The 24,242-nt window shown below is 37.0% G+C and overlaps 2 protein-coding genes across 4 annotated transcripts; one reads left to right on the top strand and one right to left on the bottom strand.

Annotated features, from left to right (window-relative positions):
- The first annotated feature begins 935 nt into the window (after positions 1–935).
- Positions 936–8,923, top strand: LOC117293993. The gene is made up of 7 exons (XM_033776511.1): positions 936–1,030; positions 3,708–3,876; positions 4,374–4,533; positions 5,164–5,314; positions 6,141–6,223; positions 7,709–7,768; positions 8,387–8,923. Exons 1-7 carry the CDS (start codon positions 976–978, stop codon positions 8,888–8,890), a joined length of 1,182 nt encoding a protein of 393 aa, XP_033632402.1. The 5' UTR covers positions 936–975; the 3' UTR covers positions 8,891–8,923.
- A 750-nt stretch (positions 8,924–9,673) lies between these two features.
- Positions 9,674–23,914, bottom strand: LOC117293992. Of its 3 annotated transcripts, none has more exons than XM_033776508.1 (17): positions 23,169–23,914; positions 20,574–20,644; positions 19,867–19,984; positions 18,637–18,711; positions 18,027–18,115; positions 17,292–17,454; positions 16,609–16,692; positions 16,166–16,311; positions 15,884–15,944; positions 15,507–15,630; positions 14,845–14,954; positions 13,930–14,037; positions 13,269–13,377; positions 12,921–12,994; positions 12,274–12,363; positions 11,655–11,795; positions 9,676–10,423 (listed from the first exon to the last, which is right to left on the bottom strand). In XM_033776508.1, the coding sequence occupies exons 1-17, from the start codon at positions 23,310–23,312 to the stop codon at positions 10,295–10,297; spliced, it is 1,836 nt and encodes a 611-aa protein (XP_033632399.1). In that variant the 5' UTR covers positions 23,313–23,914; the 3' UTR covers positions 9,676–10,294. The 3 variants fall into 3 exon arrangements, with proteins under 3 accessions (XP_033632400.1, XP_033632399.1, XP_033632401.1); XM_033776510.1 differs by lacking the exon at positions 23,169–23,914 and adding an exon at positions 21,191–21,233 and having other exon boundaries at positions 9,678–10,423; XM_033776509.1 differs by lacking the exon at positions 13,930–14,037 and having other exon boundaries at positions 9,674–10,423.
- Between the last annotated feature and the right edge of the window lie 328 nt (positions 23,915–24,242).

The raw sequence follows: 24,242 nt of genomic DNA, 5'->3' as shown, positions 1-24,242 counted from the left end.
TTGGGTGCAAAAAGACAAGCTCTTAACATCGTATGGAAGTTTGCGTTATTAATTACTTATTTTAGCTAAGGCCTTGAATTTTACAGATCGCCTCAGAAGCAACTAATTTTTTTGAAAGCCCGCGGAGAAAAAGAAAAGTCATTAATCATAATATGGATTTTAAAGTACATGTACAGCTGTTCCATCAATTGTAAACCTCCCTCTGATGCAATTACAAGTGTTTTGTTTACTAGCGATTGGAATAATTAATGATTGATTTTTGACCACAAATATTTATACTGAAAATTGTATGATTTTAAGCAGAATGCGATCGAACAAGACATATCTGTATTCAGATAACAAAGTCATAATGTACAAATTGTACATTTAGATTAGCCTACCATGAAATGTATTGCAGGAAAATACTGCAAATTTCTTTCTAATTTGGGTCGTGAAATAATCAATTCGCCAGGTCATCAAAATGACCTTTCATTGTCTGCTCACTGGCTAGAACCCATTAAATTTACAAACATAGTAAACATCATTTAATATGCACACACGCTGCCGGGTTCACCCACAGTAATACTCGAGATGGTTTAATGCAATACTCAACGGTACAATTCAGAGATATCGTTGTGGGTTTGTACTTTGATCCCAGATGTACTTGATACAGCCAACATGTTTTTGTTGAGTCTCGGTTTATTATTAACTTTAATGCGGGGAAAATGACAGTTTGGGCCTCGCCATTTTGTCCAAATTTGTAAAGGAAAAACTCGCTGAGAATGTACAATGATCTGTGTACAACCGAATGTTCAATTTAACATGTGAATATATGGCTGCCATCCGTCCTAGCTGTAGCATTTTGTTGGCATCTTCCCATTATCCATAGCATTTATCTATTTTTTTCCCCCATCGACGGTTGGGATCTAGAAATTTTAGGGTAAGCATTTTGGACTTTTCCGGCGGCCATTTTGACTTGGTCTTCCAGACAGCAAGATGCAGTCATCAAACGAGGGTAACCAGGATGTAATAAAGGATTATTACAATAGATGTAAGTAAAAGGCTGTTTGGTAAGAAGTCATCCGTCATCACCTCTCAATTGTAATCCTATTTATCGTAGTGATATTTTTTCGGAGAATAAATTTGCTTGTTTGAACGTAAAGTTGTAAAGTGAGTTCTAACACATGTATGTTGACGGATTACTGTTGCACTGAGGTAGACAAGCTCCCTCCACGATATGCAATATTGGCACCTCAATGCAAATGTCAACTTGATGTCGACCTCAGTTGCAAGATGACAACCAAATCAAACAGGTACTTGTCAAACCTTGAACGTAATTGCAAACATGTCAAACCAAAGGTGTTAGGCGATGCACAACTTGCAATCATTTTAACACCTCACTAAGTGGCTCAATCAATCTTCCATACTCAGTAAATAATTGTAGGTGTAATTTTCTGCGGGGAGGCCTTTTTTCTTTAACACGTTAAGCTTGACAAAAAAAGAGTACGGGTACCAGTCGCAAAATGTATGTATGTTGTCTGGTAACCCGTTTCTGCTTAGCGAGGTTTTTCTGTGCCCACAGGTTTTTTCACTTTTTCATGTTTCGAGGCCGTTAAGGGAAAGGCAAATGTCAAATAACGTTCATCAAAAAGATATGCCCTGCTCATTTTAAATAAAATAAGTTGTATAGGGCCTTCACCGAAATCCAAAATGGTAGTGAAATTTTAGGCTTTAAGGAATTTGGCACTGAATATAGTGAGCTTAATAATAAAGTCAACTGTTTTCAGATTTGCTGACCCCGCAAGTAGTTGGTGAGGCCGGCTTACTTTACACCTCGCCTATATCCATGTCATGATAGTCAGCATACAGAATCATACCCCACACTGTGATTGTAATTGACGTTGTGTGTAGGTCAATGAACGGCTTTGTGTTACTCTGACGTGCAAAATTACTGTAAATCAAACTCCAGGAAATAAAATAGACCGAATGCTCAAGGCAATAGAGATTGCTTTATACTACATTCACAGTTACAGAAACAACATAAAAACATCGCTGATCATTCACCGAAGGGAAGGAAAAGCGAAGGGAAACGTTTGGTGAGGATCCAAAGAGATGAGAAGATAGAAAAATAAGTTCTTGTAGTGCGTCAAGAAATAGTTTATTTGCTTGTTTCATTGGACGAATGTACCTTATTAAAATTGGCCTATTTTCTCTTTCGGAGACTTTTACTGGGAGATCTATATTGCAATTAACAAATATAAATATATATTATATTGAATATAATTACGTCAGTACACAATTATATAAAAACAAGAAGCTTATATTATTCTATGTTAAGATGAAAACGATTGGAACTTTTTATTTTTTTTTTGGGGGGGGGATATTTGGGGGATGGGGGTGTTGGGCTTTTAATGGCTGCCATTACTGGTCATAATTTTTAAAAGACAAATCTGCGATGGCACTATATTTGTCATGACATACTCTGAGTTCTTGTTTAGGAATAACGTTAAATGAACGATAACACCTGTCCTATGACTTTACAGCAAATACAAATATTGTTTTAATGACTTTTATATGGGTGAACAAGGCTCCAATTATTATTGGCGTCAAATCGTCCAAAAAGACAGAAAGTCAAAGTTGATAGTTGTAAAAATTCATCGAGACTTTCCTGAATTGTTTGTGGTACCTCCCAACGCATGCTACACACTGCACGTAATAAATCCACCAGCAGTCTCCCATTGGAGAATTCCCCCCCCCCCCAAAAAAAAAAAAAAAAAAAAAACAAAACAAAACAACATGTTGACAGATGTATTGCTTAAAAACAAAACAAACTGTGTTTCGCTTCTAATGTGTTCCTTCGCTGTATATAACAAAAGGTCAGAGATAATGTTAAATGTTTGTTTCAGTTTATGGACCCTGTGACCTGTGACATCGCATGTTTACAAAAGAGCCCAGAAACATTTCTAGCACACATTTCAATCGAAGAGAACATTAAATCTGATATTATTTACGGGTTTTGCATCGTCTGATTTCTATGAACTTTTACTTTTGAGAAAGGGGACACATCTCAACATGTGTTCAACTGTAACTGTTACTTTTATAACACTTGCATTTATGAGGAAATTATGACACAAAATGTGAAATGTCGCATAATGATAATAGGCATAATGACCAGTCTCGCCTACCAGAAAGACCCCGGAATGTTCATGTACAATATCATTATTATTGTGACAGAAATTGTGTTAGATTTTGCTTTCGAAGGATGAATCACACGGTAGCCTAATGGCATGTTCGCTGATGTGATGCTGTCCGTGGCCAGCCCGAATATAGTCAGAAATGAATTACTCTGACTCCTGCCGAGTCAGAATGCAACCTTGACCTCACCCATTGATCTCATCTTGCTGACCCAACTAAACCCATCAACACCCAATCGCTCCTCCGTTGGCACAGCAACCCCAAAACACCGAAAGGATCTTGAATCAATGTCAATTTCTTGACTGTTAATTGTACCGGGCCCATGTAGTGAGTATAATCTGAAGTTCCCATGTCCATCCGTCTTGGCCTGCCTGACGATGCATATATAGTGAGAGAAGCCCTCCAAGCTGGACCAACTCAACCCACAAACACCCAATTGATCCTCAGTTGACCTCATATTATGCTGGCACAACAACCCATAAACACCCAATTTATCCTGAATCAAAGTTCTGTTTCTTGACTATTAATTCCAGTACCGGGACCATGCGGTGAGTGTTGTCTGAAGTTCCCATGTCCGTCCATCTTGGCGTGCTTGGCGATGCTAGTCGGAGACGCTCTCCTCCTTGCAGGCTTCCATCTTGGAGCGGAAGAAACACAAGTCCTTTTCACAGGGACTCCAGTCTCGAAAGATTTCAATATCTGGTGAGACTCAGCTCCTGTCTCTTCCATTGATTTTAATGTGTCAGAGGATTGTATTAAATATTATTCAGGAGATCTGTGTGTTTCCACGTTGCTGTAACTCGATCACAATAATGCAACTGACTCCTCTTATTACGCAAAAGCTTGCCCTGAATCATGTGACTTGTTTTACTCGGATGAATTCAAATCCAAGTGGTAAGTTGTGATCAAGAACGTCAATGTACCAGACACATCAAATATAATACTTCAAAGCGGTTTTTGTCCTCCACATCTGTTTCAACTGCTCAGGTTTACCAACGTACAGGTTGTCATTTACTGCCTGTCTGTGTTAATGGCATTCTTGGCAATCCTTCTACTGGCCATCAGCTTTTTGGGGCACCGGGGCAACTCGCTCAACTATAACACAAAACTATTTACAAAGCACTCTAGCTCTTGCTTATAGTATCATGCTTGACTCAAGTTGTAATATTTTGTCCTCCCCATCTGTTTCAACTGCTCAGGTTCACCAACGTACAGGTTGTCATTTACTGCCTGTCCGTGTTAATGGCATTCCTGGCAATCCTTCTACTGGCCATCAGCTGTTTGGGTACCGGGGCAACTCGCTCTGTGTATATCTGCAGATTCAAGACTAGAAGTAGCGGCAGATGGCAAACAGGACTGGTAAGATTTACTCTCATAGTGTGTATTGTTAAATGCAGGGACCAGACCCCCCTCTTATGGATCGGTTCATTCTAGGATATCAAGGAATTTGAGCCCCCCCCCCATGACAATGTACTTTGGAGATATAAAAATGTGCCAATATTAACTGGCCATATCCCCTACAAGACAACTAAGAATAGTTATATTTCCCCTAACATGATGCCAGTCCATCGCAGCGCTCACCATTTGCACTCCTGGACGGAGAGAAGCAATTATGGTAAAGTGCCTTGCTCAATGACACAAGTGTCGCAACTGAGCAGGGTTTAACAAAAAGAGTTAAGGCTAGTGTTATCTCGAGTTAGGACGAGTTACCAGTCCTAACTAAGGGCCAGCCTAAAGTTGTAAGTATCTCCTAGGACTAGTCCGAAGTGGAAATCGACCAAGGCCAAGATTGCAACTGACATTCTGTAAATTACTACATTGTTCACCGCCCAGACCGCTCAGCCACGTCACCAAGTTTGAATGCACATCTAATTCATCTAATTGTTTCAAAAACTGTACGAGTCCTTTTATATTTGAGGTCTACATACTGTATATATTTTTTTATATAATCATTTTGAATGTTTTTTTTTGTTTTTTTTTTTGCTACAGTTTATGGTCGCATCTTACTTCCTGTTCCTGTGCTGGCTAACTGCTACGTGTTTTGCAGTGGTTCCTGTATTCTTCATGTTCGTCATGAATCATGGTGTATGCATGGGAGTCGATCTCGAACAGCAAACGTGTCTGAGTCTTGTGCAGTGGGGTAAGTGTTTTTGATCAAGTTTAAGACAATGGACACTATTGGTAATTGTCAAAGACCAGTCTTCTCACTTGGTGTATCTCAACATACGCATGGTAACAAACCTGTGAAAATTCGAGCTCAATTAGTCGTCGAAGTTGCAAGATAATAATGAAAGAAAAAAACAACCTTGACACACGAAGTTGTGTGCGCTAGATGGTTGATTTCGAGACCTCAAGTTCTAAACTTGAGGTCTCGAAATCAAATTCGTGGAAAATTACTTCTTTCTTGAAAACTACGTCATTTCAGAGGGAGCCGTTTCTCAAAATGATTTATACCATCAACCTCTCCCGATTAGTCGTTACCAAGTGAGGTTTTATGCTGATAATTATTTTGAGTAATAACCAATAGTGTCCACTGCCTTTAAGCAACTGTGATATGGGGTTGATCAAAGACAAATTGACTAGAGCCGGATACAAGGAACTCCGGATTAACGTATAGACATGCGCTCTATCAACTGTGCTATCCCGCCCTAAGTTGGTGGGTCTCCCTATTTTTGTCAATATCTTTGTTTAGATTGTGTACAGCGCCCTCTGTTGGCATGTCAACGCTTCACGAATCTTCAGTAGTCGGTACATTAAGCTCGTAGATTCGTTTCGATCAAAAGTTGTACTTTCGAAAACAATGAAATTTTAAGCAAAATAGTGAGTAAACTTGTTCTTGCTCGTGACTGGTAGCCCTCTCACTTTTGCTTTTCTGCTTTGAAGTCTGACACCCCACCCCCTTCTGTGCACACGATGTTTAACACATGAGTACATCTTAACATGATCTTTTCGTCTTATCTTTTCAGGCTTTTTGGTACCAAATGAAGACTCAGTTGGCAACAATAAAGAATTCGTCTGTGACGAACAAATGAGAAAGATCTGCAACAGTGTAAGTGAAATTAACCGTGTCTGTTTCTTACAATCATCCATATAATAGCGGGAAGAATGTGTCGGTTGAGATTTAGAACAGAGACGGGAACAACAATCAACAATTGGGCCCAATTTCACAGAGCTGCTTAAGCAGAAATTATTGCTTAACAATTGTCTGCTTAGCAGAAATGAGCAGTTTACCAGTAACAAATTGTACATGTGACATGGTAGTTAAGATGGTAACCTAATTCTATTAAGCATACTTTTGTTTTGCTACAATTTGTGCTTAAGCAGCTCTATTAAACTGGGCCCGGGACACCAGGGCCGATTTCACTAACGTCTATGTTTGCGATCATCGCTAACACACTAGCGATGAGATCGCAAACCTCAAATCCATCGCAATTGCGATGTCGCTAATTCTGCGTTTCACTAAAGTCATCGCAATTGCGATGACGTTAAAAGTTTTTGTACGAGGCTAATAGTAGTGACCTTTGACATCCCGCAACAAAATCGTCGGTCGTCGCTCGAAATGAAATGGCATTGTGCAGTTTATATGTAAGTCGTTGTCATGTTGGTGCATACGAACTATTGTGGACGATGTTTAGGCATTCATTTACAAAGGGTTAAAGCATTTATAGGCCTATGGCCTCTATTATAATTTTAGATTTTAATAAACAGTTTTCGAAAATCTGTTGTTACGGTGGGGTTGATGAAAATTCTGACATATCTGTCTCATAATATAGCTTCACACTGTCAATTTGCCAATACATTACACATTTTTTCTAAAAATGATGGTTAAAATAATCGAACCCATATAGTATCTCCTTTTTACCGATGTTAAGGGGCTCTTTGCTGCAGTTGCGTCGCTGATAGTTGTCATCGGCAATCTGAGTCTACCAGGTAAAAGACCGCAAGACTAAAATAATGTAGCGCCACTCATTTTACTCTAAATCACGGGCAATTTATACGTCAAAACGTACACCGCTATAACTATAAACACATAATGGCGCGATGTATCATAAGTTTGCGATGAACTTTTACTTTGCGACCACTAACATGTCATCGCAAGATTGTCATCGCTAAATTAAACTTTGCGACGAGTATATTCATCGTTAAGTTTTAGTGAAATCGTCGGCTAAAAATCCATCGCTAAGTTGCGATGGATTTTAGATTTAGCGATCGATTTCGGCGTTTGCGATGACCAAAACGCGTTAGTGAAATCGACCGTACACCGAACATGATGTAGAAATGAGTTCCCGTAAACCAAACTCTTCTGTAGTATGATTCTGTTGATTTCTCAGTTCAAATAACATTAATCAAAAGCTGCATTTACTTCAATATACATATAAAATATGTAAGCCTATTCTTTGCATATCCACAAACTACAGAGGTTATTTTTTATTTGTGCTATAAACACTTTGACCTTTAACCCTGTGAGATATCGTTAATATTAAGTGTGATGTCACATCGTTTAATTTGCAAACCTTTATTTTGTTTTTTTCAGAACCTCATGTTTTTCTTCAGCATGGCATTTTTGGGTTGTCTGCTGATGGTTCTTGCTTCAGTAAGTACTTTCAATTTAACACTCAATCAGAAATAAAATAAATAACTTTACATGTAATTGGTCCGTGAATTAACTAAACCCCTCGAAAACATTCACATCTGTGGGTCGTTTAGTTAAAATAACTATGAACAGACATGTTAAGTACTGTACAACATTGTTATGGTTTTTGACTTTTTATGTTTTGAAACAATGGCTAAATAAGTGATTATCATTTTATAGTTTGAACAGCATGGATGCATTCACAGTACATCAATGATTGCAGCCTAGAATATCGTTCAACATTGAAAGACATTTGGAAGTTAAACAGCCACATAGTATCATGATGATAAATGAACATTTCAATTTGCATTTTCAAAGGTAAATAATAAATCTAAATAGAGAACCTATTTAGCAATTTCATGACAGAAAATTTGCCATAGATTTGTCTGCAAACAAAATAACAATAACATCTTTAAGCTATTGTAACTGCCAGTTGAACTAAAGTTTTGACTTCTGTACTGTTAACCCTTTTAATTTGTTTTTTTGCAAATCAGCGCGATGCTGCTTACGTTTTGTAAACCATTCTATACACAAATGCTTGTTTTGTTTAAACCTCATCACATAACTTCGCCTCTCCAGGTGCAATTCACAATCAACATGTCCGCCAACTTCGCCCAACTCCTGGACCGCTACAAGCGAGCCTACATGACAGGCAACGCCGGTTCCTACAACATGCGGACCGGCGTCCAAGAATTCATGCGCGGCAGTAAACGAGGTACGGGCAATAGCCGTCGTCCCTACGCGGGAGGTGCCAGCAACGCCGCACTGGTTCGCACCGCGGGCAACGGCCTCTACGACGGTGCGGACAAATACGCGGACGTGGAACCAGAACCCTATGGTTCGGCGGTCGAGATGGCCTCGATGTCTAGGCAGGAGGTTCCGCCCCCACTGCCTCCTCCTTATGTGTCATCAACCAGGGAGCCCCTGAGTAATCTGCAGCACCGTGCTAGGTCGTATGACCCGCTGAATTACGATGAATACTCAAACAGACTGCAACTTCAAAGGGGCAAGGGTTTCAGTCGCTCTGCTGAGCCGATTGATTTTAGTCATCGTTATGATAGATATGACGAGTATGATATCTAAAGTTCATTGTGTGCTGGTTGTATGTTTGTTAACTTTCATTGAAAGTGCTAGGTCCGATTTTTAAAGCCGTAAAAACTTAGCTTTTAAGTTTAATAAGCTACTTTGCAGAAAGACAAAAAAAGCTTTTCCTACAGATACTAGAAAGTTAGGAGCTTCCATTTTAAGGCATTACACGGAAATCACTTTAACGAATTCCGTGGTGGCTAGATAAAAACTAACAATGAACTATTGTGGGGATCCTGACATTATCCAACGTCTCTCACCATGCACAAACAAACAATCTTGCATTGTCCGTAGCATTTTGAAAAAAAAAGCTTCTAAGTTTTTTTTTAAGTAATTTCATCTGTCAAAATTAATTGAGTGGAAAAAAAAATTTGCAAAATATAATTCTCTCGGCGAAAATGAGACTTAGTAAGTTTACATATCACCATGCCATTTTTTATCTGAGTTTGAACAAACAAAATGATATTACTCAAATCATTCACTGCTTTATAGTCTTACAAAACACCCTTGTACATGTCAAACATGCACTTATATTTAGTTCAATGTTGTAATTATCTTTTAGATTTCCAGCTTGCGAGTGTGCGTTTTGACCAAGACTTTTTACATTTTCTCGAGACATTATCAGCCTTTTTCTTATTCATAAAAACGCTTGCCAGGTTAGAGTTAGTTGATGTTAGCTTCTGATTTGCTTATTGTCAGCAAAAACCAAAGAATACCTAAATACAGTGGTACTTAAATTAAACTCACTGAATTACAACCATATTTTAACCTTAGCGTTGTCTTTTTATTGGGATCAATTATACAATTATAAGATTTGTAAAAATTATAATTTGGCAAATTCAAGAATTGAAATATTATGTACAAATACTTCTGGGCGTTGAAATGTGCCCATTTTGTGCGAAAATTATTAAGGTATTTTTTATTTTTTTTTCTAATTAGTTTAATGTTTAAATAATGCTATACCAAAGAACGGTAATTTTACAAAATGAAAAATGTATGTATATATTTTGATTAATACATTTTTAGTAAAACAATATTGCTATCAGAAGTGTTTGGTGTATGCTCGTGCCCGACAAATTTATACCTGGGTGTTCTTAATGATGTCCTTTGCAACTTAATTAAATATAACTAAGAAACCACAAGTCGAAACGACAAGAAAAAAAAAGGCTTCCCCCATAGACAACACCACATACTTAAAAATAGTTTGCACACGGCTTATTCTTAAAGAAAAATGATTATTTCTTAACATAATGTTCACGTTTGGTCTTGATTATTCTTTGATTTTGGAGCATTGCACTGCGATACAGACGTATAAATAATGGTTAACTCAAATCTCTCTGGACAGCAATCCTAAATAACCAAACATTGCCACTTTCTTGCTTTGGTATATTTATGACGTCATCACCTACACAGCTCAGCCTTGGCTTTCTTTCTATGTACGTCTTTAACGAGGGAGTCTTTGTATGAAGACCACGCCCTCGCTTGACGAATTTGGTTTAGTGTGAATTCTGCTGATGGGTATTCAATTGCCTGTGGGGAACAATTATGTAAATAGTGAAAAACTAATAAAAATCAAATCATGAAAACAAACTTAGACACATTGTTTGATGAAATACAAAAACAGTCTCCTAGAAAGTTTACACATAGTTACTTTATATCTTTATAAAAAAGAAAACCCAAGCAAACAAACAAACAAAACGGGCTGAATAAAAAAAAATCTAGCCAGAAGTTTAAATAAACATTCATGTATATGTCCACAATTAACTAATAACCTGCTTAATTCATACTTGAGGCAAAATCATTGTTAATTACTGTTTTAATGAATATTTCATAGGAAATGTTTCCCTGTGCCTGTTGACTGTTTCATACGGAATCAATTGTTTACTTATAGGAATGTCTCCTTATATGAACCTTTCCTTGGAAACATTTTCTAATGAAGATTAATTCATAACTAGACTTAACTGTCTCAAAGTCGAAAAAGCAAAGTTCACATTCAAAGAATTTATTCCATGCAGCTCAAATGCATGAAAGATTCTCCCCTGGTGTACACACACAACAATTTAAACATTCGGCAAAAGCATTCGTTAATATTATATGAGATGACAAAAGATCAAAACATGAGAGAAATACATTTGATAACACATCATGATTCATTGTTGATTTTCAATAACAGTATCAACATCAATGAAAGAAGCACATGTCAATATCAAGAAACATCTAGCAGCAGAACGAAATGAAAAAGAGGACAGGTGATGTTTTCTCTTCCAGTATTAGGCTGTAAAAAAACATGTCATGCGTAACAATGTGAAAACAAACACAATAATGCAATGCAAATAAATCAACAAGTATATAAACAAACATTATAATCAAAAAGTTGCATCTTTCAATTGAAGCTTCATACATCAATGAACAATTTTTGATAAATATAAACACAATGGGCCGTGTACTAAAGTTTGTGGTGTTTAAAGCTTTGCATATTGCGGAAAATAAGATGAGAATTAACTAGAAATAGTAAACTTTCAGGTACAACCATGTATACAGTATCTCTTAGGGAGTGTTGGCCCTAAAAAGAGCCAGTGTGGCCTCTCGACAGACTCAACAGACCCGCAGATTTCACTGTTCGAAACGTCGAGACTAAACCGGTTCTTTTTTAGAGCCAACTCTCCCCAAAAAAGAGATTTTATAAATGGATGTACCCGCTGGTTTACTATTCATTTAGTTATTATCTAAATACTAGGTTTATTAATTTTTATTAACTTACACTTTTCGTTGAGTTCTGAATGGTTTTCATTGTAGCCTGAGTTGCAAAAAACTTCTTAGATATTACAATACAATCAGCGCCCTCACTCAACAGACTCAGGCGAGTCTCTGATTGGTTGACTTTTACTAGCGTCTCGATACCCTGGCAGCGAAGAACAAATGAAACATAAGATAACTTTTAATTTTGTTTTTGTTACATTTGTCAGGTTTCATTTAACATGATATTGTCCAAACTGAGTAAATAGTGCAAACTTTAAACTTTTGTCGAAGCACAAATCTTTCAACCCTTCCCGAAAAATGCTCTGAAGGCACTGGACACCTTTGATAATAGTTGTCAAAGACATGCATAAAAACAAATATTTTATTGATTCGGACTCAAATGCATAATAAAAGGTTTCAGCTGAAGTGTTTTAATATTTGAGTGGGAAATAAGCCTCTTTCTCAAAGACCACGTCGATTCAGAGGGAGCAGTTTCTCTCAATGTTTTATACCACCAACAGCTCTACATTGTCAAGTTGTTCCGATGACAATTGTGTCGAGTAACACAAAAAAAGTGTCCAGTGCCTTTAAATAATCGAAAACAAATCGAAGAAAGAAGACAAGCTCAAACAAATACTCACAAAGACATCTCCTTCCTTGAGAATTGCAACCTCAGCATACGTAGACTTTAATCGACTTGGTTTTAGATAAAGCAAAGGATTTCGTCGTCTCTGTTAAAAAAAAAAATACATATATATATTTTAGTATAAGTCATTTTATCTCTAACCTTTGGGAGACCTCTCAGTCAAATTCAGTTTTTCAGAGGTATATACAGCAGCTACAAACAAACATTAGAAAACAAAGAGGGGAAAAAAGCAGATCAAGTACATAAACATAAACTATAAAAAGATGATTACAACCAAATTAAGGTAACAGTCAAACAAAGTAAACAATCTAAAACAAAATTAGTCTTAACATGCTTTATAAAAAAATGTCATAATAATGGGCTTTGTGGATGAAGACAGTACCATTTATTTACAAGTAGCAACAATTTTTCAATCAGAAATCAGTATGAAGGTCTTAACCGCCAACAAAATTGAAGTGCTGAAAAATGGTGAACAATCGATGAAATTATGTCCATCCAGCTGCTCAGTTATTTTATAATTCACCAGCAGTTCTTCTTATCTTCACATTTGGTTATTAATTGTTAGACTGGGCTAGACAGTGATGAACGTCTTTAGAACTTCCTTTTTAGGCAAATAACAAATGGTGGCGGATTCGAACCTACCTCTTTTTCAGAGGAAGCACTTGCCGCCATGCTCATTCGGCGCCATGTTGTAGACATTCCTGACCAAGGCCGTTCTGCATAAAAAAAGAAACACCACTTTCAACTTCGGAACTTCGATGACTAATTGAGCCTAAATTTTCAAAGGTCTGTTATGCTACGCATGTTGGGATACAACAAGTTATAACACTTGTCTTTGACAAAAGGTGTCCAGTGTATTTAATACTCGATACCAAACAAATCACTGGAATAGGTTCAAATCTATAACACGTAAAACACACTTGTAAGAGTTGCCTCAAAAGCATTTATTTCAAAGATAAGAAAGTTCGGAAGACAATTGCTCCAGAATACCTTGAGTTTGTGGTCTAGTCTGAAGGATATCTTGCTCATCAAACAAGGTCTTAGGAATCGCTGGAGAAGTCTCTTTCTTTCCATCCTCCTCGCTAAAATCCAAAGGTTTCTGGAATCAAAAAATAAAGAAGTAAAGTGTTATCATACAGTTTTTTTTTTTTTTTTGGGGGGGGGGTGGGAATGTTATGCGTTTTTGAAATGAAAAAAAAAACGAAAGAGGAGACCACGCTGCACTGCAAACACAGGGTAACAATCCAAAGACACATACATTATAATTTAACATTATCAAGAAAGCACGAGACTTCACAAAAAAATGTCAACATTTGTTTATTCTCATAAATAAGTAAGAGGTTGACAATGTTGACACTGAGAGGCATTGTTATGTCTCACTCTTAAAAAGGTGAGTTTGTCATTAAAGAGATATCCCATGCAAGCTTGTTATTATAAGAGCAAAATTAATAGGTTTATATACAGCAAACGTTAAAAGCATTGTATACACATAATTAGTAATGAAACATTCCAAAGGAAATACATGCACAAACAACTTTCAACAAGATAGCAAAATATATTAAGACAAGACTTTTATGTCAAAATAGAGAGCTGGAAATGAGAGTTTTGTTATTAGATTGATATGAAATGAAATGAAATGAGTGTAGCATACGATCATGTTAAGCTGTCGACCTGCTGCCTTCAGTTGAGGTAACATGACTGGATTGATGGAATCACGATGAAAATATGGAGGACCTTGATGGTGTATTGCTTTACTTTCCTGTTCAAACAATAATATAAATGAGTTTACAATTAATGTGCTCATTCAAATTTTAATTTCATTTCGTTGAATGAAGGTCAGTTTCATTAATATTATAAATGGTTTTACAGATGTACTCATTTTACTACTTGAATTTGTATTTTATTTCATTGAATGAAGTTTATTTTCAATGTTAAATCAAATTGACGCTTCATATGAAGCAGCCATCAATGGCCCTCTCGGAATCACGGATTTTGGTTCAGGCTCCGGCTTACACTCCTTATGAAGACCCTTACTAAAAGTGCCTGCTATCAAACTAACTTACAGACCCAAGCCGTGGTTTCGAAAAGGCCATAGCAATATCGATGAAACCAAAACAGACTAAGCAGATAATAGTCTACTTTGGAACGCTAGGTGGTAGCAGACTTACCAGGTAAATTTACATTGTTTAAGCAGTGATTTCTGAACATGCCCACATTACCGAGAAAATATATTTATCGGGTAAGTCTGCTGCCGTCGATGTCACAAAACTCTTCCTAACCTAAGACTAGTCATAGGACTTAGGACGAGTCCCAACCATGCACTGTAGCATGCAGACCTTAAGATTAATCCTAAGTTAAGACGAGTTACTCGTCCTAACTCGAGATAAGACGAGTCCTAACTCTTTGTGAAATCGACGGCTGCCACCTAGCGGTCCACTAAAAGTCACCGAATGGTTTTGTAAGATTGTGGGTGCAGATGAGACACTATGTCAAAGTAATGTAAGTATAATAAAAGGTTTACATTGCTACTACTACAAAGAGCTTTTGAATAGCCCAAGTGACTTACTTTGATTCCTGTCAGATTGAAGAAAGTTTTCTGCCGTCCTCGTTGGAAGAGTCTGCCCTTAGGGTCAGAAGCCCACTTCCGTTTGTTGCCCATCGATTCAATAACGGTCACTGTTAGAAATCAGAATTAAATTCAGGTCTTAAGTTGATTTTATATACAGTGCATAGGGTCAATGAGTCAGATTAAGGGTACTTCATACCAAAATTTTGTAAGATATGAATAATTGTTCCTTAAAACGTCATGCTACAGTTATTACAGAACAAGTAGAAAATAATTGGCCAAACAAAAAAGAAGTAATGTTCTTTTATCTGAAATTGTACTTTGTGTAACAATTTTCCCCTGGATATGCCATACAGGAAAATTTTCATAGAGCTTCTTTAGCATACAAATTATCAAAGCTCAACAAAACTTGGTCCTGGTATAGAAACGTCCTTTCCTGTGAGAATAAATATTAAAAAGTTCAGCGCCTGCAACTTGTCTTGATTTGTGATGCTACTTTTTTTATTGGTCGGCGATAGATGGCGCAACATAGACTTGCTGTGGAAGGACTGGGAAAAATGGGTTGCAATTTCGGCGAATTTATTAACAAATCAAAAGTTGCCTATCAAGACTGTAGCAATTAAACGAAGACCAGAGAAGAAATCATGTTTGATTTAACTTACTGCTTCGTTTGAGAAGAGCATCTTTCTTCCATTCCTCATCGTTGAATGTTTTATCCGTTGTCTTCGTAACTGGCTTTGGTCTTCCTTTGACCTCCTTCACTTCTGATATCACTCGACATTTTCCCTTTGAGAAAATCAAACAAAATCAAAAATTAAAACTAATTCGAATCACGAGAGATGACTCAAGTAAAATTCATTTTGAAGTTTTGTCTACAGAGCCTATAAAATTAACAAACTACAACAAGAGCCTTACTCCAATCGCCCAAAATAATAATAAATGTTGCAGTCCAAGTTTGCACCATAAAATCCGAAAGTTATTCACGACTCCCCCCCCCCCTTTACCAAATAATAGACTTGTTACAGGTCCGCTTACTTACTGATTTAACTACATAGATGAAATCACTTTCGTTGATGTCTCTCGTAATGACTACACCTGGCCTAAAAAGGGAAAACAAAAGAACATATACAGTCACCTGCGAATCGCAATTGAAAAACAGTTGCCTTTAGGTCAGCAATAAAACACACATAATTATATTTACATATACAAGTCCCTATCTGCCCGTCTGCCAATTCTTGACTCCATAAAAGGGAAAGTGAACTCCCCAACAATAACTAACAAATTAAGTGAAGTAAGTATGACTTGTAGAATAACAACTTACTTGTAATTCTTTGCTGAGATCGCATAATGATTTCCAGCGAAGTTGAAGTTTGTTGGGAGTTTCTCAAAGACGTTTTGATTGTTACAAAACTCAATCAGATTTTGTCGTTCCATCTCCAGTGGCTCTCGGATAATCGTGTCAAAATCCTGTTAAAGGAACATTACATAATTGGTTTTTGCTAACAAAACAGTTGCTGGCAGTGTAAGCATTTTATGAAATCCACCATATACATGAACTGACAAACCTGTAGAAGTTTGTGATCGATCGGCCATCTGGGTCACGAGAGAATAGTGAAAAACCGACTACAAATTTTGCATTGCATCAATGCCAAAATACAAATGAATAAAAAAAACTCCAAAAGCAAACAAATATTCACAAATCAAAATGGACCCTGTTTTTAAGGGGAAAACTTACTTTGAAGAAGTCTTGAATTTCCAACCTACCTCCTTGTTAACAAGTAGAACTTCGCACTCGTCTTTACAAACCACGCTTACTGTTCTCATGCAGTTGTTCAGCAGCTCAATGCTCTACATAAAAAAAAATGCAATCGAGAAAAGTTGTTATTGCTATTTTTCCCAGATTTTTGGTAAATAAGCGGCCAATTAAACGCGCAAATTAAAAGATCTCCCGGTCAATAAATTAATTTTTGTTTAATCCCGTATCAGTACTTTTAAAGACAAACGTGTCACGACCGGGAATCGAACCCACACTCTGCTGATCAGAACATCAGAGCTTGGATTTAAAATTATCCAATGACGAGAAGGAGTTAATAACATCACTAAAGGAACATTATAGACCTGCTGGCAGTTAATCACTTAATGTAATCCCCCTTAATACCAAACAGACAAACCTGTAGAAGTTTGAGTTCGATCGGCCATCTGGGTCACGAGAAAATAGTGAAAACATAATATTACACATTTTGCATGGAACTGAATAAAAAAAAAAAAAAAAATAACACGCTCTAGAGGCGATGAACTCCAAACGGGAAATATGACATGTCATTAGACTGTGTAAGTTATATGTAAATCTGTGTTCTTAAAAGATTTGTTTTCTCACCAATTCTGTAACGTTCCTTTAAATGTTATAATGATAAAGGAGTTGTGTTTAGTTCCATCTTTGTACTTACCCCGAATGAATCTCCACTGTGAATCTCATCAATAGTTCTGACGAAAGTCTCATTGTTTCTTGGATCAATCTCCTTCTGATTAATAAGACACGTCCCTGAGAGGATGATATAGAATCCTGAAGCAAGATGACCTTCCTTCAAGATGATGCGACGAGGCTCGTACCTGTCAAGATCATGAAAAGTTAGTCTGACAGCACATCTCTACCTACCCCCTCCTTTTTCAAACCCCTCCCCCTACTTATACTAGAATCTATAGTCAGTGACATAATATATAAATTCATAGTTTTGGGCTATATGGGTATAACCGTTCGTGTTGATTTTGTTGTTTTATCCCATGGGGGGGGGGGGGGGGGGGGTAAGGAGCTAGGTTCTATTCGGGACGCCTCAAGCTAAAGTACCAAAGACCATGAATGGATATCAAGATGTCCAAATACATTGTGTGGATAATTTCGAGATGACCCCAATGTCAAAATCCCATTCAAGGGGGTCATTCAAGGTTGTTCGAAGGGGTTGGGCGAGATCGTTAACGGAAGAAATGCAATGAGAAATGAATAGACAAAATAAATCCCTCTTTCTTTGATTCCTTTTTCAAAATTTCTTCTATATCCACTATAACTAAACAATTAGTTTAATCCAGAGATTGTAATATTAAAGGTATCAGGTAGATACTGAACTAGACACAAACACAATTCCACGTATTTCCTGGTGGCTTTTAGAGAGAATGGCTAAACTCACCTGAGATATTCCATCACCTTCGCGAGTGCTTTCTGAGTGTCTCTGTTGTAATCGGTAAACGTCTTGTTCTTGCGGAGCAAAGCTAACACCTGTAATGTATTAATTAATTGATCAGAATGTCAATATGATCGATTTACTTCAGTCTAACTTAAACAACGACATTTAGCTTTCATGATGTGTTAAGTCGAAGGTGTAGCACGTTTGGAGTATGAGAACAAAATAGATTGGTTTCATTTCAAACCACAAGTTTAGAAAATAAAAGTTGGTTTTAAAAGTCTACTTCCTATCGAGAAACAAAGATTAAGTCTAAACTCATTTTAATGTTTAAGCAAATAACTCTAAATCGAGGGTATACATTCAATTGGCAATTACTTAAAAACAATTTTTTAAGAAAGAGATAATATTTCGCCCGAATGTTTGAATCTGAAAAAAGGGATCCATGGATGTAACCTAAGGCAATTTTTTGCAACATAAATGCCTAATTGAGCAAAAATTATCACATGTTTATGATTCATGCATATTATGTCGGGGACACACCAAGTATAAGGATCTGTTCTTTGACAATTACCAAAACTATGCCCTGCCTTTAATTTACAAGCCAAAGCCTCACCACATCAACATCTCCGCTGGTTCTTTCGGTTGCCTTCTCAGACAAAATGCTTCGTAGCTTCTCTGAACCACGTGTCTGTGTTTGATAAATACAATTATGATTAATGGAACAGGATGCAGCTATATAGGGAGCTATATTTTGGAAAGATAAATATTGCATTAATAGGAAGTAGTTAGACTGAAAATCACATAATGCGACAATGATGCACAATGATGAAACTTAAAGGCACTGGGCACTATTGGTAATTACTAATTATGAGTATAAAACCTTACTTGGTAACGAGTAACGAATATTATAAAACATTGTGAGAAACAGCTCCCCCTGAAGTGACGTAGTTTTCGAGAAATAATTAATTTCTCAGTAAGATATTTGAATTTTATTTCGAGACCTCTGAATTAGATTTTAAGGTCTCGAAATCAACCATGAAAGCACACAACTTGTGCAACAAGGGCGTTTTTTTCTTCCATTATTCTCTCGCAACTTCGACGACCGATTGAGCTCAATTTTCATTTTTATTTATTTATGCATACTTTGAAATACACCAAGTGAGAAGACTAGTCTTTGACAACTACCAATAGTGCCCAGTGTCTTTAGCAACTTAGTTAACAAATTATAAAGCAATAATCAATCAAACAATTACAGGTAATGGTTTAAAGTCACAGTAGGCCTATACTGATTTAGACAACATTAATAACACTTCAAAATATTAAAATGTGAAGGGTAAACAATTTTCTGCCCACACCAAATACTGCCTTAGGGCAATGCTGCATGCAGCAAGCACATAGCACATTTCATTCATTTGAACCAAGTGTTTAAAATCACGTCTTGGAGCAAGTACAATCAAAACAATTCTTGGAGGAGCACGAACAACCTTACGTCAACATGGCTTTATGCCCCTCGAGAATAAATTAAGAGTAACAGTGGGAAAGAGAAAAGATGAAATATGGGACCGTGGGCACTTAATCAAAATACACAATAAAAACACGTGCAGAGCAGTGCAGAAATCTCTAATTGAAGAAAATATCGAAGCAAGCACGAGACATCTACAACAAAGTTGGTAAAACACTGCTATGGAATGTCAAAGGTCGTGGGTTCGTATCCCACCCGAGTAATATGCCCGTGATTTTTTGTTCACAGAACTCGGAAAAGTACTGAGTATACAGCGCTAACACACATCGGTGTATATAAGGAAAACAACAACACTTATAAAGAATACACGAGTGTACTTACTACTCGTAGTTTGGAGAACATGACGGGATCAAATGCTACATTTTTCTCCATTTCTGCTTTGAGATTGAGATGCATCTCAATCAGGGACCACTGCTGGGTTTCACCCTTCTTCACATACCTGGAAATAAAGTCAAAAATTAATCAATGTGTCGAGAACGAAGGTATATTTTTTTTTAGAACGCGGACTGGGTTTTGAAAACAAGCAACCAACAAGCAAACGAGCATTATGAGTTAAGAGTTGTGCGTGTTTTAGTAAAACATTGTTAATTTTGTGAGACCATGCATTATGTGAACAAGTACACATGTGTGCGGCACCATAATGTAGCCCGAGCCCTAAATGTAGCCCGGATATAAATGTAGCCCAAAACATGCCCTAAATGTAGCCCGGACCTAAATGTACATTTAGGTACATGTTTGGGGCTACATTTAGGTCAGGCTACATTTAGGGCTCGGGCTACATTATGGTGCCGCACACACGTGATAGTTACAGTAACTGTAACATGATTACTCAGAGAAAAGGTGAACCGTCAACTTGGGTATAAACTCTGATCAGTTCTAAAGTTTCATCTAGGAAGGCCGACATTTTAAAAGCCACCAAAACGATTTTCTGTTAGCCTTCACTTAAAAACACATATGAGATAGACAAAATTGAGGCTTTTTTGGTAGAATTAAAAAGACCTAAGATGTGCGTACATTTTTGAAATTACCTTTTGAGATTAAGACATATTCCAGCAATAATCTTCACCGTTTTAGAAATCCTCTTTAGTCGCTCAATCGCCTGAGGGAGAAAGACAAACAAAAAAGGTCAGATTTTCAAAACTATGGCCGTCAGACGAGAAAGTGAAGATTGGTTTAGTCTCCTCAAGTTTATGAACAATTAAATTCGATTCAATGCACATTAATAATTAATTTGTTGTTAATTATGTGTTGCTCATGTTGGCAATGTTACTGAAACATATACACAGTTGAAAACAAATAATGGCAATGGCAATGCTATTATTGGCAATGTCAATGAAACAACAAAATGTAAAAAAAAAAAAAATAGTTTTCCTTGAATAATAACAGAATTTCACGCTAAGATATCTCTTGTACGACGAAAAGTATAGACATCCTCCAGTGTAACAAAATCCTTAGATGTTAAGACTATCCTAAAGTATCAAATCATACAGCGGCGCCATAATATCTGAATACCTCAAACAAAGAGGGACTTGTTGTGCTGACTAAGTGCACATTTATTGTATCTAATGCGAGACTTTAGCAACAATAAATAAGTAATATTTGAGTAGGAAGTATTTTCATTCTGTGGGTCCGTTTAAACAAATACATCTTAGGCTAGAAGTAAGACGCTTCCTAAGACGCTGCAGGCGATGTGATCCCTTCGACAAGACGAACAGTCAATAAGGATTGGATGAGGAGAGAGTCTAAACAGCAAACAGACATCGAGGGGAAGTCAACAAGAAGCCATTATCAACCTCTTCACGACTCTATGTTATGATCGGATGGTAATTCTGGGTAACACTTCAAGGCACTTGAGAATCAGTTCAAGACGGAGTTAGTCCGGTCAAGAACCGAAACCTTGGTCTTTAGTTACATTTGATTTCATTAAAAGCAGTGGACACTATTGGTGGTTACTCAAAATAATTATTAGCATAAAAACTTACTTGGTAACGAGTAATGAGGAGAGGTTGATAGTAACACACTTTGTGAGAAACGGCTCCCTCTGTAGACGTAGTGTTCGAGAAAGAAGTAATTTTCCAGGAATTAGATTTCGAGACCTCAGATTAGTGTTTGAGGTCTCGAAATCAAGCATATGAAAGCACACAACTTCGTGTGACAAGGATGTTTTTTTCTTTCATTGCTATCTCGCAATTTCGGCAAACAATTAAGCTCAAATTTTTTACAGGTTTGTTATTTTATGCATATGTTGAGATACAGTACGTGAGATGACTGGTCTTTGACATTATTATAAATAGTGTTCAGTGTCTTTAAATCAATGCAGTGTGTTAGAATGATATCCACACTAGACTTTTTACTTGACATTTTGCATTTGCATTGTATGGGTTAAACTTGAGAATTAGTCCAAGACAAGTGTCCAGTCAAGAGCGGAAACCTTACTCTACTTAAAACATTTCATTTACAGATTTTGACCAGTATTGTTATCCACACTGGAAAATATACTTGACACCAATACAATGACTTTCTGATTTGCATTGCATTGATCAATCCTGAGAACTAGTCACAAATTCTAGTGAAAAGTCCTGTCTGGAAACGGAACCTTATACTCTTTAGTTAACATTTCATTAAGTCAATGCTGTCTGTTGCCATCATCGTTATTCATATGAAGAAATATTTTACAGAAATAGCTTTCAGAATTGCATTGCATGGGTAAATCTCGAGAATTGGTCCAAGATAAGTAAAGTGTCCAGTTAAGAACTTGAACCTAACTCTATTGTTGACATTAAATTAAATCAATACAGTGGGTGATCAACATGAACATATATTTCAGAACAATTGAGTGAATCTTGATAATCAGTCCAAAATAAGTAAAGTGTCCAGACAAGAACTCTGGTCAGGAACTCCGGTCAGGAACTCCGGTCAAGAACCGGAACCTATATCGTTAACATTTCATTAAAATATACAGTGTTTGGGCAATATTGCTATTGATAAATAATAATGAACAATTTTTTTAGAGAAACTTGAATCTTGAGAATCAATCCAAGGGAAAAGTTCATTCGTTTTGAAATAAAATAGTATTCTGTAAATTGAAATAAAATAGTATTCTGTAAAAGTGAGTGAAAAGGTGCAGTTTATAAGATCGCACTTGACATTCTCTTTAGACACTGGACATAATTGGTAATTGTAGAAGACAAGTCTTCTCACTTAATTGGTGTATCTCCTCATACGCACAAAAAAACAAACCTGTGAAAATTTGAACTCAATTGGTCGTCGAAGTTGTGAGATAATGATGAAAGAAAAAACACCCTTGTCACACGAAGTTGTGTGCTTTGAGATGTTTGATTTCGGGACCTCAAACTCTAATGGTCTCGAACTCAAATTTAAACACTTTAGTGGAAAATTACTTCTTTCTCGAAATCTGTTACTTCAGAGGGAGCCGTTCCTCACAATGTGTTATAATATCAACAGCTCTCCATTGTTTTTTACCAAGTAATGTTTTTTTTTTGCTAACAATTATGTTGAGTGTCCACTGCCTTTAAGGAGCTCAACCACACCATTGATAATTAAATAAATCAAGTCGAGAAATTCTCAGAGAATTGATATCCATCTCTCTTCCGCACTTTTACCTTTTCCATTCGAAATGATTTCTTCCAGAGTAAATATTCCTTCTGAAGCATGGATAACCTAGCAGCACGGCGGGAAACTTTCCGTCTAGCAGTAGGGTTGCCGAGAATGCTGGGCAGGGTTGGTTTAGGTGATGCTTTAGACATGGCTGATATTTCGGCATGGATCAGACACTAGCCCTCTATGTTGAATTTATTCAGCTGGAGTCCTCGTCAGTTGCAAGAACTTGATTTTTTTATAAATGTAAACCAACTCATTCAATACTGCAACCATGAACTAAAAATCATCCATTTCCAGCGAAGAAAGAATCACCATGCAAGCAGTTCTCCGGTGTAAGAAGTCCAGCGTAAACAATAACTTCAATAAAATTGAAAACAAAACTCCCATGGAACGACTCCGATGAAACCATTAAAAAAATCCTCCACTCCTAACAGTAACACGGAGTCAACATCACCACGCAATCAGTGCTCTTCTGTAAGAAGTCCAGCCCAAAAATAACCCTTCAACAAGTTTGACAAAAATCAACAAGAGGAATGACCCCTGCTATATAGCCATTCTAAAACTCGTCCATTGCCAGCACAGAATAACCATGCAGGGAGGGAGGCAGCTCTTTATTGTAAGAAGTACGGCCTGACATTAAACCTCCAATAGAATTAAAACTCATCCATTTTCAGCACAGAGACATGTTCACCAGGCAATCAGGTCTACACTGTTATTCAAGCCCAACAATAGAATTGACAAAACTCAACGAGGGAAACGATTGCTGCCATTAAGAACTAATCCACCTGCTTTGGGCTTACAACCAACCAATAAAAACACGAGAATTTAAATTACGAAGCTCTTTCATGAGACGACCTCCCATCTAAGAAGGAATCAACACATTCTTAATGAGTTTGTGATGATGTAATGCCTTCTTGTGTTTGCCCTCATTCCTTAGTTTGTATGATCTATTGACATGCCTTGGACACGCTCAACATGAGGCCATGGTTTGTGCACTCTATGGTTTGTATTTCTTTCCAAGAAAGATTCTATAGTTGATTGACAGGGCGTGATGATTTAACGGTTAACTTGCTACA

The sequence above is a fragment of the Asterias rubens genome, chromosome 8 (assembly GCF_902459465.1).
Source record: "Asterias rubens chromosome 8, eAstRub1.3, whole genome shotgun sequence".
Taxonomy (NCBI): Eukaryota; Metazoa; Echinodermata; class Asteroidea; order Forcipulatida; family Asteriidae; genus Asterias; species Asterias rubens.
Note: the sequence above shows the minus strand (reverse complement) of the source record. Positions and strands in the feature narration are given on the sequence as shown.